At 40.1% G+C, this 21,443-nt stretch overlaps 2 protein-coding genes across 2 annotated transcripts in view; both read right to left on the bottom strand.

Annotated features, from left to right (window-relative positions):
- Positions 1–924: 924 nt before the first annotated feature.
- FIGNL1 (fidgetin like 1) lies at positions 925–6,762 on the bottom strand. The gene is made up of 3 exons (XM_081283380.1): positions 6,715–6,762; positions 4,265–4,384; positions 925–3,665 (listed from the first exon to the last, which is right to left on the bottom strand). The coding sequence occupies exon 3, from the start codon at positions 3,653–3,655 to the stop codon at positions 1,625–1,627; it is 2,031 nt and encodes a 676-aa protein (XP_081139506.1). The 5' UTR covers positions 3,656–3,665; positions 4,265–4,384; positions 6,715–6,762; the 3' UTR covers positions 925–1,624.
- Positions 6,763–11,204: 4,442 nt separating this feature from the next.
- The window catches only part of DDC (dopa decarboxylase), a 98,053-nt gene continuing 87,814 nt past the window's right edge, over positions 11,205–21,443 (bottom strand). The window contains exons 12-15 of the mRNA XM_081286896.1: positions 20,150–20,248; positions 17,277–17,378; positions 13,458–13,676; positions 11,205–11,527 (exon numbers count right to left, since the gene is read on the bottom strand). Coding sequence (XP_081143022.1) covers positions 13,476–13,676; positions 17,277–17,378; positions 20,150–20,248 — 402 coding nt within the window. The 3' untranslated portion in view covers positions 11,205–11,527; positions 13,458–13,475. The remainder of the gene's footprint in view (positions 11,528–13,457; positions 13,677–17,276; positions 17,379–20,149; positions 20,249–21,443) is intronic.

Below are 21,443 nucleotides of genomic sequence, written 5' to 3'. Positions count from 1 at the left end.
CAAATTGGTGTGGCCAATTTGGAAAGCAGTATGGAGATTCCTTGGAAAGCTGGGAATCGAACCACCATTTGACCCAGCTATTCCCATTCTGGGACTATTCCCTAAAGACCTCAAAAGAGCATACTATAGGGATACTGCTACATCGATGTTGATAGCAGCACAATTCACAATAGCTAGTCTGTGGAACCAACCTAGATGCCCTTCAATAGATGAATGGATAAAAAAAAATGTGGCATTTATACACAATGGAGTATTACTCAGCACTAAAAAATGACAAAATCATGGCATTTGCAGGGAAATGGATGGCACTAGAACAGATTATGCTAAGTGAAGCTAGCCAATCCCTAAAAGACAAATGTCAAATGTCTTCTTTGATATAAGGAGAGCAACTAAGAACAGAGTAGGGAGGAAGAGCATAAGAAGATTAACATTAAACAGGGCCGAGAGGTGGGAGGGAAAAGGAGAGAAGGGAAATTGCATGGAAATGGAAGGAGACCCTCATCGTTATATAAAATTACATATAAGAGGAAGTGAGGGAAAGGGGAAAAAAAGGGAGAGAAATGAATTACAGTAGATGGGGTAGAGAGAGAAGATGGGAGGGGAGGGGAGGGGGGATAGTAGAGGATAGGAAAGGCAGCAGAATACAACAGACACTAGTATGGCAGTATGTAAAAACGTGGATGTATAATCGATGTGATTCTGCAATCTGTATACGGGGTAAAAATGGGAGTTCATAACCCACTTGAATCAAATGTATGAAATATGATACGTCAAGAGCTATGTAATGTTTTGAACAACTAATAAAAAAAAGAAATAATATGTATCCCAAAGTGGTAATATAAAAGTGATCAGTTTTATTTGTACATGAACATGTATTTATAAAAAATGGTCCATTTTAGAAATCTGAAAACATTTATTTTTTAAATAGAGCAATACTACAGGCTGTGAAGTAATATCAGATAAAGTATTAATGATAAACACCATATTAATGATAAACATCCCCTGAAAAAATATATTATTATTCAGTTTTTGGTTATGTGGATATGTCTCTGATACTAGATTATTATCTTGCAATTTCTGAACATGTTTTTATTAGTTTGTTTTGGTAAGGAAAGAAAATCACAAAATAGGTTACAGACCAGCACAAGAAAGTAAAAACTGGTACTTTCACTTTAATTTTTGGTGAGATTTTAAATCTATCTAAACAGTAAGCAATGTTGCTTTGAATGTAAACCATTATACTAGCCAACATTAAAAATTATGGGGCTTTCAGACAGAACTTTCTTCAATGAAAAGTGAATAAAATCAGACATATCCTAAATGCAATCTTCAGATTATTTGAGCTTACTATTCATATTATACATCTTCAATGACTTCACAGAAACTGAACAAAAATTTCATTCTCATTCTATTTATATAGGCTTACATATTAAATAATAGGAAGGCAAAAACATGTATTAACATAAGCTATGTAGATCATAAAAATCTGAGCTATTGTTTTTCTTATTTGAGGTACAATTCAGATTTTTTTAAAAAAGCAATTAGTATACTCCCAGCATTCTATGCTAAAATCCAAAAAAGACTGTACTACAAAGAAGCCACTTTTTAATTTCAAGTGTCCCATTTACTTTCCACAACCAAATGTTTTGTTCCAGTTTTCATAAAGCTCTAAATCTTTTGGAGACACACTAGGTCGCACAGTTCTAAAAGCATTTTCAAAATCAATATAAGCTATGGGTCGAACTTGATCTGGTGTTATGGTAGCAATGTCAGCAGTTTGTAAACTGCGAATAGGGCCAAGAGAAGCCTCTCTACAAAGCTGTGTCATGTCTGCTCCAGAGAATCCATCAGACTGCTGGACAACCCATTCAATTTCTTCTTCACTGAGGTGACACTGCTCCTTGGACATTAGATTAATTACTATCTGCTTCCTGCCTGAAGCTTCTGGGAGAGGAATATAAAGCCTTTTCACCAATCTTCTCCGGGCAGCCTCATCAATCTCTTGTGGCCGATTTGTTGCTCCCACCACTAGAATGCGGTCTTCAGAAGATGTCGTTGCTCCATCTAACTGAACTAAAAACTCAGTTTTTATTCTTCTAGAAGATTCATGTTCACCATCTCCTCGTTGAGATAATAGGGAATCAATTTCATCAATAAATATCACAGCTGGTTGCTGACACCTTGCAACAGCAAACAAAGCCCGTACCATTTTCTCCCCCTCCCCTACCCATTTAGAAGTCAAGGATGAAGCAGAAATGCTAAAGAATGTTGCCCCAGACTGACTAGCAATGCACTTTCCAATTAGAGTTTTACCAGTCCCAGGAGGACCAAAGAGCAGAATTCCTTTCGGAGGTCCCCGTAACCCAGTGAAGATGTCTGGCCTCATCATGGGCCACACAACTATTTCCTTTATTGTGGCTTTTGCAAATTCCACTCCTGCAATATCTTCCCAATGTACTGGAGGCCCATGATCCATGATCTCATTCATAATAAGTTCAATCATCTTTGGCTCTAAGTTCTTCAGACGCTCATCAACGGGATGTGCTGGTTCTGCAGTTCCTGCCCCATAAGGCTTATACTGCATTCCTCCATTATGTTCTCCCCCATCTTGCTTAGGTATAGGAGGAACAAATTTTCCAAATATCCCTCGAGATCTACCAGCTCCCAGAGACTTTTTAACACTACCATAGGAAGACCCTGATGCACGCTGGAGTTGGTGGCCCTTTTTTTGTTGATCTACCCATAATTGTTCTTTTGCAGTTTTAAAGGTGGGCAGATTGCTACCCTCCCTGTGGCCATTATCTTCCATTTTACTAAAACCCTTATTCAGTACTGGATTAGAAAGGATATCAATGATGCCAGAATCATAAAAACCCTTCCTTTCCCGTGGATTTTCAGAGCCAGAAGGAAAACAAGACTGATTAGATGAGAACATATTTAGTCCTATGTTGGCTTTGGGAAAGCTGTGATTTTCCTTTTTGACATTTCCAAATAATGGTGCCGCATGTACTTTTGCAGTGGATGACTCACCTAAAGGCACTGAAGACATGCAACAAGTCTTAGTGGTGGTGTTAGTCACTACAGGTGGCTGGACAACCTGAGGGCATCTCAAAGGGTTGTTTCCTGGGTTGTCTTGGGCCCTATCTGTGTCATGAATTAAGTTGGGTAATAGGTCACCCTCTCCAGGAGCTCCAGGAACATTAAATTTAGGAAGATCAAAGGCAGCAACCTCCTTGTGGATTATTACTGATGCATCACCAGGTTCCAAAATAGAATCTTTAAATTTTTTGCCAGCTTGCATCATCTTCTGTACATTATCCATTTTGAAAACATTATTTATTGACAATCCAGACTGCCACTTTTCACTGTTAGTTTGAGATCTTGCCAAAGCTAAAATGTTTTCTGCATAGTTATTCAAGCCAGTTTCAACATTGTCAGAATCAACAATTGCAGAATATTTCTCTGCATATCTTTTGAACAATTTGGTAGCACAGACCTGGGAGATCTCAGAGTTTGCCCATGCATACTGAATGCGTAATATCTGTGCACGATATGCATCAGCCCTCTGTCCTGATGTACATATGTCAGATGTAATTGCAAAGTAATTCTTCTGCCATTCACTCAGATGTATAGACCTAGAACTGGAGGTCTGCATGTTCAAGTTTCTATAACAAATGGCAAAAATGAAAACAAATCAGTAGCAAGAAGAAAACAAACACAATGCTTTGAATGCAGCTTTAAAAAATCTCTGGTAAGAAAGGCACACTGGAATATATATATATATTTATTCATATATATATATATATATATATATATATACACATATATATATGAATAAATTTTTAATATAAAGATATATTAATATAATCTCAAAATTAAAGACTTTATAGTGATTTTTATGAGTAAAACTATTTTAATTATATAACAATTTCCCCCCAAAACAGAGAAAAGCATTTGTAAGGGTTAAATGGAAAAGATTTAAAACTAATCACCAAAAGAAAGGCAATATGAAAGAACAAAGGAATGGCAGATACAGACAACAAACCAGAGTTTACATGTAGCCTCTTTAAAAATAAATAAATAAATAAAATAAGTGATAGACTGAGCAAGGCTTTTACTATCTCTGGGTTTCCTTATCTGTCAAGTGAAAGGAACCATTTTGACAACCAAGTCAGTAATGAATATGAAAATAGTCTGAAAACTACTAATGCTATTTCTATTGTAAAAATGTAGAAACTGAAGCTGAGAGAGTTAAGAAACTTACTGGAAATCACAGAGACATTATGAATCAAGCCACAATCAAATATACAGTTTCATTCTGGGTGCTTGTGCACTTTCCCACGTACTTAGTGTTCCTTGATGCTTCCAAATGTCATAGATTGAGCTGCACAGATCATAAATATAGAATAATTAATGTTTTAATGACTTATTCATAAATAAATCACATAAAAAAGTTGCAGAATCACAATTTCCCAATTTCACGTAAAGTATTAACAATTGAAAGTGTTATGACACATGAATTATGAGAACAAGCCAAATCGCCTACTACTAAAATGCTTTTACTTTAGATTTTTTTCTCAGGTTATTTTCATAAACCTCTTCACATTTATCCTGAACAGAATCATAAATGAAAGTATCATGTTGTTGGACCTAAGAATTTACCTACAAAAACAAATTATGAGAAATCTTTTCAGTTTCCTAAGAGTACTTCAATAAATTAAAAATTAAGAATTTAAATATTTTAAATTTCCCTCCTAAATTACATGGAGGTATAGATTAATTATCAATAAATTCTTTTTGTGCAAGAGCCATGTTCAATACAATTTTGCACATCCAACAATGCCTTGCAAACCATTTGTCACATTATAGATAGGTGTTCATAAATCTTTGTTTAAAAAAAAAAAAGAGGAAACTTAACATCCATTGAGACTAATCTATTTAAAGCTTTAAAGATTAATAAATTAGAATCAACACTATGCAAGCATTCCGCCTGAAAAGCAGGTCACCCTGCTTTCACCATACCATTCTGCTCTTATTTTAATCTCCTTTGAACAATACTGGAATCAAGAAATTGAAAGAAATAATTTGGAAAATATTTATCACAATTACTATAATAAATATTTCCACAACTTTTATAATAATCCTCTTCCTCTGCATGACTTCATTCCAGTTTATCATGTGCAATCCTGGAATAATTCCAACCTCTCAGAGTTCTAGTCACTATTCTCAGGAAACTCTCCTTTCTCCTTTCCATTATCAACTTTTCTTCAATATTCATCTCCCAAGTCTTACTTCTTCCTTTTAATTCAATTATCTATCCAACAATTATAAAGACAGTTAACCCAAAACTGGCCATCACTACTAAATGGCAGTTTTATCCTATTTACCATTTCTAAGTCAATTTAACTTTTATGGCCTTTCCTAGACTTAAAAATTATGGTTAATTAGCATTGACATAAGAACTGTTTCAAAATTCCTTTTATTTATAATTTTCTAATTACCTATTGAATATATTTGCCTTCCAAACTGGATAGTTAGCTTCTGCTAATAGGAACTATTTTTCTATCACATTTACATTCTCTCAAAACCTAGACTATCTGGTATCCACTAAAATAATAGCAATAGAGTACTGGTACAGCTCCTACCATATGGCAGACACTGTATAGGTCCTTTATAGAACTATTTCCCAAAGGCAAAAATAGCACAGGAAATAAGAGCACAGGATCTGAATACTGGCTGACTATGTTCAGATACTGGCTCCATTATCATCCAGCACTGACCTTGGGTAGGTCTCTTAATGTGTGTCTGTTTTCACATATTTAAAAAAAAAAAATGCAACTAACTAGCTGACAGTCTTTTAGTTCTGCAAAACACTTCTCAGCAATAGATAAAATATGTCTTATTATTCTTCACAATGAGATATTAGCATTTCCTTCTCACCACAGAAGTTAACAGACTGCCTCAATCTATAGGAAACACATATGGTCAGGGACCAGCAGAAAGCAGCTCTGACTTACTGCAGGCTGCACATCCCTTATCCAAAATGCTTAAGACCAGAAGTGTTTATGATTTCTGAAAATAAAAAAAATCGTGGCGTGGGTGTATATGTATGATGAACTATCTTAGGGAGAGACCTACATATGTACCTTATAAGCACAGCCTGAAGGTTAATTTTATACAATATTAACAATTTTATTAAGGAAAGTTTCATGGTGCAACGTTTTCCACGTGCAATGTCGTGTAAGGGCTCAAAAAGTTTCAGACTCGGCAGCAATACGGGTTTTCTGATGAAGGATGTTCTACCTGTACTAGGAGTATTGCCGATAATGGTAGAAGATACTGAGACTCAGTACATTTACACAGTAATGGCTCCAGCCCTCCCGGTCTTTGCTGAAGTTAGCGGTGGCAGACACAGCCCAAAACCGGTCCTCAACCGCACCCAACAGCTCTCAGCCCACCGCCAAGCCCACTCCGGTTTACCTATCGTCACCTCATCCTAACTTCCCAAGACCAAGGTCCTGTACGACAAACGTGAAAGAATGGGGAACGGAAGATACAGCCCCAAAAGAAAATCCGTAGCCACCTGCTGGACTCTGACCTGTCACTGGCCTCCCACAGAGCCCCTCCTCGCGCCCCACAGGCCCACAGAGATTTTCTGCAGACTACCTGCCAGGCGCCCGAGTCTCCAACCCCGCGGGACTCACCACAGCCTACCTGCAGCTGGCCGAGTTGCTCTCAGCCTCCGAAAAGCGCGGGTCCGACGTGCGCCTGCGTAGCGTGACGTGCTCGTGCCCGCGCCGTGCGTGCATGCGTGCGAGCGGGGACGCGTGCGCGGCGGAGGCGGGGGCGCGCGCCAGGCCGCGGCTCTATGGGGGGCCGCGAGCGGGTTTTTTTTTTTTTTCTTTTCCTTTTCATTCATTCATTCGTGCATTCTTTCTTTCACTTTCTCTTTCTTGTCTTTTTGTTTATTTATTTTTTCGGTGCTGGATGGTGACATTCTGATAAAGGAGACTTGTTGCAGATATTCTGCGAACGGAGACTTGCGATCTGTCCAGCTGGGGAAGATTTATCTTAAGTGTCTTCGTTTCAATGAGTTTAAGCATGAATTTTTAAAGTGCTCCAAAATAAAGAGAAGTAGTGATGAGAGCTGAATGAAATTTCGAAGGATTCCGATAGATAGAGATTTCCAGGACTCACCTGGGTGAGCAAACCGCCCGCCTTCTGCGCTAGAGCAAAGAGGGGTGGGGATGGCGGGGGAGGAGTGACTGCGTTTAAGTTAGGAATTATTCAAGACGTCCTTAGGCTGAGTCCTGGGGCCTGCCAGCCCCTTGCCTTCACTGTAGCCTGGGGATCTCGCTCCTCGCGGACCATTAGCAGGTTCCCTATCTCCTCCTCTTTCAGACAGAAATAATCTGTGACTCAGAATGCCATTGTAAAGTCCACAATCAATTGGAGATATCAAAGCAGTAACTGGCATGTGGCAGATATTTAACAGAAGATGTGATGTCTTTTTTTCTTTAATTTTTATTGTTACTAAAAATGCCATTACTGAGATTCAAAACCTTATGCTATACAAGACTTTTCCATCTTTTTGAAACCTGACATGTTGTAATAGCATCCTAATAATTTAACATAATATGAAAGCACTAGCTTGAGCTATATAAATATTAGTCTTTCATTCCAAGAACACAGTGTAATAGACTCTTTTTTTTTCTCTCCTGGTTAGTAATTAACCTTCAGGGAAGACGTTTCCACCTACTGCAGACAGAGTGCCAGTCCTTTTGGTGTGAGGGATTCTGGGAGCTATTTATTTATTTCCATATTCATGAATGCTGTAAACATGGTCTCTGGATAATGCCAGTGTTTGTGCAGTGAGCTCATTTGATTTTGAACAGAGGGATAGTATGGCCCCAAATAATGTGCATCCTTTTCTGCCAGGAGATTTACTTTGTAAAAGTTTAATGAGATGTGTTTGTAGGTGGGTTTGGGTTTGCCTCCAGGAGATAGGAAAGCAGATAAGACAAACAAATTTAAATCTAGTTCCTTTTCTGTGGGATTCCCTGAATGTAGTTAGATTCACAATGATAACCCAAACCTTTCAGCTTCCTAATTCTGTGGTGAGGAAGAAGGCAGAATGAGGATTAAGAGACAGTATTTAGCCCTCCATTAAAGAAGACATGCTGCCCTGGAGTAGAGGAAATGCACAATTCTAGTGAGAGATTTTCATCAGCAGCACAGAAAATCATAAAGGGATATGAAGAATCTCTACCTGGCATCACCATCTTAAACAGAACCCATGAGTTGGGAGGTGGTACCTTTCCCTATGTCAGAAGACAGAATGTCCACAAATTTAACGGAAGTTCTAACTAGTTTTTATTTGCAGTTCATGAATTAGAGGCAGAATTAGAGGCACGTTGAGTCTGAAAAATAGAATGAGTGCTTCCATTGGGCAAAAGCAGAAGGGTGGATTTTGTAAGGTCAGAATAGGGAAGCAGGACGATAGAAAAAGAACTGATGGGTTAACATCAGGTTATGTCAAGTTACACTTTTTAAGTAAGGGTTATAGTAGAGGGACTTGCTTATTCTGCTGACTCAGGTAAACTGAGTTCTCTCCAATTAGTTTCGGTAAATATCCTGTTTCCAGGAAGAACTGGTCTGTTTGGGGATCCTCTACTTCTTTAAAGTTTCAGTTTGATTACAGGGCACTTGGCATGAGTGACTCCATTTTGGTTTGGTCTGGTCTGTTGGGGCTTAGTGAAGGAGCTCAGCCCAAAATAATGGTCTCCCATAATTTTTACTTAACACCTGTTATGGGGCAGGGCAGAGTGGGAAGGAACAATCTGCTTTGGTTATTTTCCTCCAGAACCATGCTACCAACCTGAGTCTGTCCTCTTAGGTGCTTCTAGTTTGATATGTTATGGGTTGAATTGTGTTCCCCACACAGTTATGTTGAAATCTTAACCCCTAATATCTGTATATCTGACCTTATTTGCAAATAGTGTCTTTAAAGAGTCTTAATCAAGTTAAAATGAGGTCATACTGGATTAGGGAAGGCAGTCATCCAATTGGTGTTCTTGTAAACACAAGGAAGAGATACACAGAGGGAAGATGGCAGGCACAAGCAGATTGGAGTGATTCCTCAGAAGCCAGTGAATGTCTGGGGTTTACCAGAGTTGGACCTGGAAGTGACATGGCCTGGTGACACCTGGATTTGGGGCTTCTAGTCTCCAGAACTGTAAGAGAATAATTTTTTCTTGTTTAAAGACTCCAAGATTGTGATACTTTGTTATTAGCTCCAGGAAACTAATACCTCTTCTTATAGCACCAGAGGAGTTGTAAAGGGACAGGATCATAGGGCCTGTGGGGTTGATTTTCCAGGGTTCAAGTGCCTACTCTGCAGCTCACCAGTCACTACCAAGTGCTGTTGGGAATAAACATAGTCAGTGCCTAAACAGCAGTTAGACCATTGCCTGGGCCCCAGTTAGCACTGCCTATGTGTTGGGGTTGTTATTATGTCGAAGCCATCCCTTTGTAACATGGAGGTTGCCCTGATTAGAGGTTGGTACTGAAAACTAACCCACCTTGTTGTGGTTTTTCCACATTTTAAGCTCCTTAATCTTGCTATTTAATAATGTAGCCAAATTCTCTTTTATTTTCACAGAATATCAGAATCTCAGGCATAAGAGAGGGCTTACATAGAAGGTTGCCTACTTTCTAGTCCACCTTCTGTCTCATGCAAGAATATTCTTTACCACTTCCCAAACCTTGATTTTCCCCATCTCAACTTGAGTCTCCACAATGGTGGAGAATTCTCTCCCCTATAAGAAAACATATTCCATTTGCTGATGGGTTGACTTTTAAGTTTTTCTTCATGTTTAATAGACCTGTCTTTTTATCAGTCACTCTTTGGAGCTACAGAGAAGGCTTTCCAAATTAAAGTTTGAAGACAGCTAATCTCCTGCCTTACATCTGTGCAATATCTCTAGTGCTAATTCTGCCTAGGCCCCTGTCTTGAATTTAGGTCTCAGCCATCTTCCCAAAGTACATTTATGATCCAGGCTGGATGCAGATGCTGCAAAAATCTGAAGGCTAATAACAGTGACTAGTGGCTCATCTTGGAGTCTTATAGCCTTACCACTGAGCCATGTTCCCAGCCCTTTTTATTTTTATTTTGAGACAGGATCTTGCTAATATGTTTAGAGCCTTGCTAAATTGCTGGGACTGGTCTTGAACTTGTGATTCTCCTGCCTCAGCATCCAGAGCCACTGGAATTATAGGTGTGTATCACTGTTCCAGGCTACAGCAATCTTGCCAGGCTACAATAATCTTAACACAAGGGCACACTCAGGTGCAAAAACATCTCATTGTAAAATTTAGGTGCTCCAGCCTCAACTCAATGATCTGAGGTCTCCACACCCACTGGTCCTATCACATATAACCCCAGTGGAGCCTAATGGACCATCCCATGTCCCCACCCCATGACAGAACTCAGATCTGGTTCACTGATGAACAAATATCCTCCCCAAATCAGATGGAGAACTACATAGCATCTGGTGAATTTCCAGATTTAGGAATAACAGATCATATCATTCAATTACATTTACATAGTTATCAGTTATTATTTAGAGGATAATAACTAACCTTAGAATAACAACACATGTTTCTAAAAGAAAAATGGTTCCAAATAAAGATAGGAACTTATTTCAATAAATACCACATCCTTATTAGAATTTATGTTTCTATGGGTGCTCTTCCATTGCTTATTAGTCATGATACAATATAGCAGATGGATTCATCATACAAGAAAGCCATGGCCCAGAAAGTCATATAACTCTTGAGCTCATTGTTTGAATCCAGGTTGTCTAGTGTCCTGAACTTATTGCCCTAGAAGTTGAAGTCATCTCCAAGTAAGATGTGCATTTGAATGCATCTAGAATAGTTTTTTAAATGCATACAAGGCTCTTAATAACATATGTTTGAAAAAATGAATGAATTTGATAATATTCAAGAATGCTGTTTTGGGCTAGTTGAAAGAATAAGTTTATATTAAAAGATTCCATTGATATAATGTAGAATAAGATGATTACCCACCACAATTAGCATTTTACATCAACTGTTTATTAAGCATTTAGTCACATGACAGGATAATTTAGGAGCACAGGTATAATCTCTAGTTATGATCATAGACTGCCCTGGAAAATATTTCAATAAGCCTCTTTTGCCACACTAATTGATTCAAAAGCATGAAACTTATGATTTTTAATCACGAAAAATCATAGTTAAATAAGAAATGAAAACTGTAGTCACTAGGATAAACTTTCCATATAGTAAATATTTCTTCACTGATGAGACGCTATGATAGGTCTGATTAACTTTGATTAATGTTAAAAGACACAATGACAGGTGTCTGGTTAACTTTGGAGCAGACATGGGAGGTCACATACAGACTCAGTTCCACAGAATCAGGATGATATTTATTTTCTTCTTATTTCAGTTTTCAGATATATGTCCTTTCAACTTTTCATCTCTATAGAAAAAAAAATACAATGAGCATATGGCTACATTAAGAAAATAAAGAATAAAAATTTGCATACTATTTCTCCAGTGAAGAAGGTCAATTGTAAATGTAAAATAGTTTGAATTGAAAGAAAGGAACTTTTATTAACAAACTGACAAATTTTATCAACATCAAATAGACTCTCTAATTTCCCACCCTCTGTAAAATAGAAACAGCTCCTACTTTCTCTTAGAACTGTGATTACCTAAAAATGATATGACAACATCAAGTAGTTACAAGTAAATAAAACCAAGGTGTTAAGATTTTCATTATTCCAATTAATCTGGTCAAAACAATATACATGCATTATAATTTACTATGGTATCCTCTATATATTGGTTAGAAAATTGAAGCTTATTTTTACCTTTTGAATCTGCAGCAAATAATGACACCACAGGAATTATGATTTCTATTTAAAATATGCCTGTGAGCTACAGTCTCCCCACATGTTATTTTCCAGAGCTATAGTCTCTCTGTGTATCATTTTGAGCATATGGGAATAAGATTCTGACATAATAGATACTTGTTAGATATCTTCAAATATAGGTTTGCAGAAAGAATAATCAGTAGTACTTGCTTGTAGGGTTGCTTGTTTTGTGTATACTAACATATGCTTAGAGCAATGGAATACTATCAAAGTATGAGCTTCTCCCTGATACCTTCCAGAGATATTGGATGTATGATCGAGTTGTTCTGGGGAGGGAGGTCTCTTAATTTAGGCGTGGAGGAAGGCCCTTACCACACCAGGAAAAGGGCCTTGTATTACTGGGCATATTTCCACTGAGAAGGTGGTTTCTTTGGCCTCACCTTACTGAAATCGACCATCCATAGGCTGTTCACTCATGTAATAAAATACAATTTTAAACTATTGGATTTTTTAAGCACTATATTTCAGGAATTCTCAATTAAAATTAGGAGCAAGGAAGATAAAGTTGCATACAATTGGTCAAATAAATTACACTATACCCCTACGTTCTGCATCTCTGATGGGTTATGAATGAGGTCAATGGAGAAATGAAGAGGAGAGAGACAAAGACAAGCAGAGGTTGGGGGGGGGGGGTCTACTACCCTTCCCCAAATGGGGCAAAAAGAAAGAAATGACAGACACAGAAAAAAGTAGAAAATTCCAATTGAAGGACATTCTTGGTGGGGAGGGCTGCTGTTGGGTGTGTTCTTGTTTTTTAAATTGGTGCATTAAAATCATATATAATAGTGGAATTCATTATGCCATATTTGTACATGCACATAACATAATTTGGTCGATTTCATTCTCCAGTACCTTCCCTTTCTGAATGATATTCTAAAAATAATCTAATGAAGTCGTTTAAGATTGTTTTAACTCCCACACATATAATTTTAAATAGTCTTCCTGTTGCCAGTGCTGCGTTTGCTTAAAACATTGTCCTTAAGAGTTACCTGTGTTCTCTCTGCAGGGCTTAATTGATGTAGTTAAAACCCCTCATTATTACCAAGAACCCCAGTCGTCTAAATAGGTTCTTTCTCTAAACCATCAAGACCTGGGTCCTTCCTGACAGTAAATTATCACTCACATGAAATTCCTGTTTTATTGTTTTCATTTATCTAAAGCTTGCCAGTTTGATATATAAGCTCATTATGATAGCAAGTTAGCTTAATAAACTGGGGAAATCTGAAGGGAAAGAATGATAGAAAACGATGTTCTCATTTAAAATAAATAACAAAAAATCTGTAGAGAATCATTACAGATAGCACTCTTTCCACTCCTCTGGACCAAGCATGATAGAATTTTCTCTGACTTTACCAAAGAGAAAACTCGGTCCATAGCAGCGCTGAGGGGCAGAGCCAGAACTGAGCCAGTAGGGGATCCCCACTCTGACCCTGACTCCAGGAGGACAGGATGTTCCTGGCACACTCGGCTTACCTGCATCGGGCTCCACTTTCACGCCTTCTCTGCTCTCAGCACGTCTTCCCCCAGCTCTCTGATGTGCTCCCAGGCGAATTGCACGTGGGCAGATTCCACCAGGCGAGAGCAGATGGCAAAACGCAGCACGAACTTGTCTCGGAGGTGACACGGAACCAAGTGGATTTTTTTGGCATTGTTTATTCTTTGCAGAAGAGCTTCGTTCAGTTGGTTGGAACCCTGGAGGGAGGGATTCAAAGGGAAAAAACTACGTTCACTCCTCTGAGGTCCCCAAAATTCAACTCATCTCATCGTTGGGTAACACCAAGTCTGGTAAGACTAGGATGCCCGGTGAAAGAGGACCTTCCCAATCCACCTTTCATTTACAGTGTTTAAAAGTTCCATAAAATAATAGTAACACAGGCTAAAAGACCATCTCCTTTCCTCACAAAATCATTCCTCCAAGTTCTAATGTACTGTCTAAAGATGACCCCACCCCCCACATACCTGTAATCCCAGCGGCTCAGGAGGCTGAGGCAGGAAGATAGCAAGTTCAAAGCCAGCCTCAGCAAAAGGGAGGAGCTAAGCAACTCGGTGAGACCCTATCTCTAAATAATATATATATATAAAAAATAGGGCTGGGGATGTGGTTCAGTGGCCCCTGAGTTAATTCCCCGGTACCTCCCACCCCCCAAAAAAAGATGACCCTCATATGGTCCAAGTTTGTTTAAGAAAAATGAAGATCCCTAGAGATGTCATCTACAAATGAATGAGTTTTGCTTTTTTAATCTGCATATATAATATAAAATTTCATTAAAATTAGTAAGCCCTATTCATTTTATAATTATTGTTTTTGACCTATATCTTTATTTTTTTTTAATTGATTTTAAATGAATGAGTTTAAACAACATGCCTGAGGATTCTGAATAGCACCAGAGTGGGAGTCTAAATTCGTACTGAAACACAGAGAAAATCTCAACAACAGAGAAAATGAAGCACAATAGTCAAGCTATTGTTCGAATCTGGGAAGATGTCCATGAACCACAGGATCCAGGGATCATTGGTGGCCTCCACACAGCCCCTTAGGAAGAGAACAGCCAGCCAGCTTGGGGGCCAGGGGCCACGTGCACAGCTCCTGCTGACTAATCAGGGCTGAGAGGTCTGTATCAAACAGTACATGGGAAGTCAGTGCTTCCCCTACTAACCGCTGGTGCACTCAGCCAGCCAGGCTTATGGCTCTTCTTTGCCCTTTCTAGTTTCTGCCTCTGTCTAGTTTTCACATAGTGGCCCCCCTTCCTCTAAGTGGAAAATAGAAAGGGCTGGATGTAGAGCATTGCATCCTAGTCATATGACCCTTTTAGACTTGTGCTACTTCTTCTGGCCCTTTCTTCAAAGTCCAGAGAAAGAAGAAGAGGGAGGAGCCAGTAGGGGATCCAGTCTACTTGGCAGTCCACTCTAGCTGAACACCTGCTCAATACTGGAAAATGGCTTTGGCCTTGGACAAATCCACCACGACTCTGGCTATGAGCTAGAATGTGGCTGCCTTCAGTGCCCAAGTGCACAGTGAAGGGGCCACAGACATTAGAGAAATTGCTGCCTTGTATGCCAGGTAGACAAATTCAAGGTGGAGAACAAAAAGAAGGAAAGAAGGGAGGGAGGAAGGAAAGAAAAAAAATGGTACCAAGGGAATGGAATTTTATTAAAGAGACTAAGTATGAGTCTGAAATTTATATAGCGCAGAAAATGAAGGCAAATGATTTAGGGGAAAAAATTGCTTGCAATTTCCAAATGAATTGGACTAGATATGTGTAAGTAAAGGCAAGAAGGCAAACAGGAAAAATGGTCAGAGGTGAAAGAAAGACAAAAATAGCTGAATGAGACAGGAGACTGACCAGGGTAAGGATGGAGGGAAAGAGAATCAGTTACACAATCACAACATCACATGCTTCAGCTTAAGTAAAGAGCCACAGTGTATGTTAAGGTAGTAAGTGATGTGGAGGACTTGAAACTCCTACTGGAGAGGAATAGGATGAGGAGAAAATAATGAGAATATAATAGTTACAGTGGCAGAAAAATGAACCATAACATTTAACTAACGTGCTTCTTCAAGAAGAAACCAGATTCATGGGATGGAAGCAGCTTGTTAACTGAAAACTTCCCTGGGTTTCCTGCATGTAAGAGCCACACACATTACAGTTCACTTGAGAAGAAAGGACTAAGGCACAGATAGGTTTGGCATAATTAGTAAATTATGCCACTAGAATGAAAGTCTTTACCTTGACAAAATTATGCTAACTGAAAGAAGTCAGTGGCAAAAGCCAACGTATATTTAAAAGTCCATTTATATGAATGTCTGGAATAGGAAAATGTCTAGAGACAGAGATCAGATTAATCAACCTAATCTGGGGAATGGAGGATGAGTGCTCATGGGTGAGAGTTTTGTTTTTTTAGGGTGAAGATGCTCTAAAATTAGTGATGTCTGCACAGCCCTGTGAATACAGTAGAAATCACACAAATGGGCAATTTAAGTGAATTACATCTCAATAAATCATAAAAATTAAAATAAAAAGTTCCTGCAAGAATCCTGGCAATAAAAACAATGCAACCACTTGGGGGCAGACAAGTCTGAGCAAAATGCCAGTCCCCAACTTTGATGGAACTGCCACATCATGTCATCTGCACAACCATGTTCTGGACACCATCACCCAAGGCTTCTCTCTTGTTATAAGGCCCCTCTAGTCCTGCTGCCTCCCGACTTTTCCATACCTGGATCTCATCCTCACTGCAAAGCTCCAAGAATCAGGTGAGGGAAAGGAGACAATACATGGAGGGGCAGTGCCACACTTTGAGTGACAGTACCATGACAATGACACAACCCAGTCTGTTCCTGTTCCTGATTTCGGTCTGTGATTGGAAATAGGAGGCCTTATGGGACGACCTCAAACTGATTCAGAAACTATAAACCAGTAAAACTCGGTAGCATGTACCTCCCAATTACTTAGGAAGATTTCAAATTCCCCACCAGCTGGGAAACACAGCAAGACCCAAAGGGTAAGGGAGCTAGGGGTTTAGCTCAGTAATAGAGCGTGTGTGTGTGTGTGTGTGTGTGTGTGTGTGGACCTGGGTTGGATCCCCAGCACTGAAACAGTGACAATAAAATCCTCTCATTGTATTAAAAGCCATCTCTGCAGATGTCCGAGAGTTGGTTGTTAATTCTCATCTGACTTCATTTACACCGCAAAGATTAATGGGGTATGCATACAGTACGCCATAGGTCCTTTTGAGAAATATCATCAAGAATCTCAACAAGATGACTTTCATCTTGACTCCCCAGGGCCAGACTCCTTCACCTAGTGAATGCACATGGAACACACAGCCTGGAATACCTCACCCTCCTGTGTGGGGTCTTGTTGAGATATGGAGTCAGGGTGGCTAGGTTGGAGAGATTTACTTTTCTAACCAGCTCCCAGATGGGGCCCATGCTATAGATCCACAGAGAAGCTCAAGTTAGTGAGGCCACAGATGGGCGTCCCGTAGAGAATTTCAGTGGTGGGACAGAGTCTTGGGGATGGAAAAGATAGGGAGAAATCTAGGACTAAGGAGCAAGAAGTCTACAAGTATATCTCCAAGAAAGCTGAACATCAATGGTCCATGCAGGACTATCTGGGCAGGGCCTCCCAGGAAGCCAGATTTCCTCAGGGCTGTGGGCTAAATACCATGGTTTTTGTTCCGTGTTCCTGGGACGCTGATGAAGGCATCTGAGTGTGGAGGTCAGAATGGGACTTGCCCCTCTGTCCCATTCAAAGAAAATGATGAGGACGATGATAGACATAAACAAACCTTTAGCCGGAAGCAGACTAGCCCCATAGTGACTTCTGCACAGATCTCAAAGCGGGAATCCTGGCGCACCAAAGACTCAAACTTATGAGCCAGCTGGACGTGCTTGAGAGAGAGAGAGGGGGAAAGGTGCTTGAGTTTCTCATCATCACTGAATTCAAAACTTAACCATCTAGAAAACCCTATTAAACTGCACATCCATAATTCATTTACATACTCTCTGCAATTTTCTTCAAGTGTCTGTGCTGTCCCCTCACCATCTGTTCCCAAAGAAACTCATTCATTACTATGAAGAAAGGCTTAATGTCCTCAGAAAAAAAATAACATCATTTTCCTCTGTTCATGGGGCTATTTCTACACCCTTGCCCCTGAAAAATCTGTCTTTTATAATTTTATAACAAAATTGCAAAGAGGTGCTGGAACACTGTAGAAGATATAAAGGCTAACATTTATCTACCACTTCTTCCTCATGACAACTCACAACATAGTGATGGATACTGGTTTATAACCATTTTCCAGTTCAGGAAACAGGGTCAGAGAGTTAACATGCCCAATATCCTATTTCCATGCCTTCTGAGCTAGGATTCGAATGCAGCTAATATGAGACTTTCAGTTCTGCGGTTGGTGTGGTTCTAGTTCCCTGGTGTTTGCCCCTGAGACACAGAAACCACACATACACCATCACATTCAAGAGCTGCCTTCCTGTCACTGAATAAGGTTGATGTCAACCTTACTTAACTCCTAGATATTAAGAACTCAAAAACTGATTCGAATTATCTGTGATCCATGGAGAAAAACCTCTCGCGGATTACGAGTTCTCGTTCTTTCAGAACCTTGAGCATCCAGCGCGCTTCTGGTCACCATCACGTGGTAGATGCACCAGAGGAGCTCTGCGCAAGTTGGACCAAAGCTTGTTGGGAAATAAGCAATCCCTCTTATGACCACCAGAGGGCGACAAAGACTTTGGACTCAGGTATCCCCAAAGCAGGCTCCTGCCTAGGGAGGAGGTTTTGGTCCAGCCCTTTCCCACATTCCTGCTAAGGTAGGACTGGGAATCCTTTCAAAAAGAGGCGTGATGTGTTTATCACATGAGGCAGCATAATCACAGCTCATTGTCCTTGAGCTTATGGATGAAATCATTGTGGACAGATAAGCCACTTATGTTTTAGCCTTCTTTCTCCAAATAATTTGAATTCAATTCTCCTGCTACTTTTCTCAATTAAGAACATAAGATACATTATTTATAAATTCATACACATGTTCCTTTTCTAGTTTTTTTTTTTTTTTTTTTTTTTTTTTACCATATAGACTCTCATAGTGCTTGATGCTCCATAAATTTTCTTAGAATGGGCTTGAAGTAGATGGGTACCAGTTTGTGGCTTCAAGCATTTAGCAAATGCTTGAAAATAGATGCATTTCTGCATCTCTGTCACAGGGAGGACCCTAACATATCTGACCCCTGCCCTTAGCTGCACAGTTGGTGATGCAGCAGCACCAGGACTTAAAGTTAAGCATTGTCATATCATTAGGGTTAGAAACTACAGGCATGCCTTCCCTGTGAAGCCTGGAGACTTTTGACCATCAGGATGAGGCCTTGGCTTAGAAAGGATCAGAAGAAGGAAGGACCCAGCTTGAAGTCAGCATGCCTCCTGCATCTGGCAAACTGGGTGGGCCTTAGACAAGTCCTGGTTCATATTCAGGCCTCGGATTCCCCAGCTGATGAACAAAAATGGTAGAGTAGTGGGACTTGAAGTAGATCAGTGGTTGTCAATTTTAAGTGCATATTATGTGACTAGACTGCTTGTTAAAGCAGGTTGCTGGGACCTGCCGTAGGCCACTGGCACTGTAGGTCAGGAACTGTGTTTGAGAACAATTGGTGTAGATGGTATCTATTCCACACCAACTCTAAAATTCTCCTATTTTGGCAATCTTCTGAAGAAAAATATATTATATTCTCACTTTTGCTTCTTTGCTCACTGAAACTCACTGTGCCAAAAGTACAACCTACATAATGTTTTTACTTTGACCATTGTTATGTTTTGAATGTGAGGTGTCCCCCAAAAGCTGATGTGTGAGACATGGCAAGAAGGTTTGGAGGAGAAATGATTGGGTTGTGAGAGCCTTAACCCAATCAGTGAATTAATCACCGGATGGGATTAATTGAGTGGTCACTGAAGGCAGGTAGGGTATGGTTGGAGGAGGTGGGGCAATGGGCGTATGGTTTTGGGGTATATATTATTTGTGTCTGATAAGATATCTCTCTTTCTCTCTCCCCCTCCCTTTCTGATCATCATGTGAGCCGCTTCCCTCCATACTGTCTTTTACCATGATGTTCTGCGTCACTTTGAGTCCTGAAGGAGTAGAGCTGGCTGTCTATGTTCTGAGCCCTCTGAAACCAACCATCAGCTCTCAAATAAATGTTTCCTCCTCTACAATTGTTCTGGTCAGGTCTTTTAGTCACAGCAGTATAAAGGATAACTAAAACAATCATCATCCTGGAGCTGATAACCTGTAATCCTAATAAAGGTGTCCTCAAAGATCCATAATTGTGCATTCGACAACCCAAAGTACAGTTTGCATCCTTTACCATATACAGCCCCAACCTGTGTAGTGACATTTCAGTCAACAATGGACCACATGTGCCATGGTGGTCCCCATGGACTATATCTTCCAACACAGTCATAGTCATCCTAGTTTGTGCAAGTACATTTTATGATGTTGACACAATGACAAAACCACCTAATGATGCATTTCTCACAACCTATCCACGTTGTTAAGTGATGCATGCTTGTATTTACTTACTAAGACATCTGAATTCATTTCTAAGTCCCCTAAGCCCTCCATAGTATTACTGAGATAAAGAATGAAGGCAGTACCTTGCGGATATGAGCCTGCAGTCCTTTGACTCCCAACATTCTAAAGACAAACCACAATTTCAAAGAGCGGAATCTTCGACCCAGTGGGATCTGCCAGTGCTGAAATAAAATATAATAAGGGGCATCAGTGCTTCCTTTCTAACCCACTGGTTGGCTTGTTTCTCTTAAAGGCAACTAGTTCCCCGTGTCTACCCCACTCTGGCTGCACATTTTCCATCCTGGGGTATGAGCAGGGCCACAGAGGGAGGCTGCCTTTGCAAAGCTCCTCTGAGAGAAATGAGGACAGGGACTATTGACTTGGGAGGCATTGATGATTATTGTTTTCACTCAACAAATGTTTGCAGAGTTCACACCTGTTCTGGGAAAGAGGCTCTACAGCGAGCTAACAGGAAAGATGTGGCCCTGTTCCTAGGAAGCTTACCACCAGCGGGGGCAAGCAGAGTTTTGCACTGGTGTCTGTCTGCAGGGATGGAGAGAGCTGAAACCCACATTTGTCTGCCATATGCTTCCCATGATGTCCTGGCACTGTTTTCTAGACCAATACTGATTCCTTTCTTATCTCAGTGACCGCAGGGGAGTGACCCCCAAGACCCCTCTACTGAAAGACATAGCATGTGTCCATGTGTTGGTCCTCAAAGAAGTGTTCCCTCTGCTTTCCCTTGAATTTCCAGACTTTCCTGGCTGACTGCACTTTGCATCCGGTGTGACTCTTGGAAGGTTGAAAATGTAACAAAGTAAGTTGGAAAAGGACAGGGAAGAGAAGGATGGGCCAATTTGTGAAGACCGTCTGGGAGCAAATCATGGCTTTTTTTTTTTAATAATAATATTCTATGAGAACTTAGCACGATGCTGATGGCTACTCTTTTGTATCTTCTCTTCCTTGAGGAAGAGAGGGCCCCCTGCTGGGTGCAGGGTGTCATGATAAGGTGAGGAAGGACCCCCAGACTCACTGGGACTGCCTTTCACCTGGGGCTCCAGAGAAGCTCAGCCTAAGCCCAGCACAGCTCCTGGTGTGTTTTAAATACAGTCACCCTCCATGCACTGGGGACACGTTCCAAAACCCCCAGTGGAGGTGTGAAACCACAGATAGTACTGAGCCCTACATATTCTGTTCTTTCCTGTACATGCACACCTATGATAGTTGAATTTAGAAATTAGCCTCAGAGAGAGACAGATTAACACAATGACTAAGAATAAAACAGAGCAATTGTAACAGTATACTGTAATAAAAGTTATTTCAAACGTACGAATTGTTATTTCTGGAATTTTCTACTTAACAGTTTCAGATTGCCCT

Source organism: Spermophilus citellus (genome assembly GCF_964194105.1).
Source record: "Spermophilus citellus genome assembly, chromosome: 3".
Taxonomy (NCBI): Eukaryota; Metazoa; Chordata; class Mammalia; order Rodentia; family Sciuridae; genus Spermophilus; species Spermophilus citellus.
Note: the sequence above shows the minus strand (reverse complement) of the source record. Positions and strands in the feature narration are given on the sequence as shown.

What these genes read in the sequence shown, in the direction of transcription:
- FIGNL1 (XM_081283380.1), bottom strand. Translation starts at nt 3,655, where the DNA reads ATGCAGACCTCCAGTTCTAGGTCTATACATCTGAGTGAATGGCAGAAG.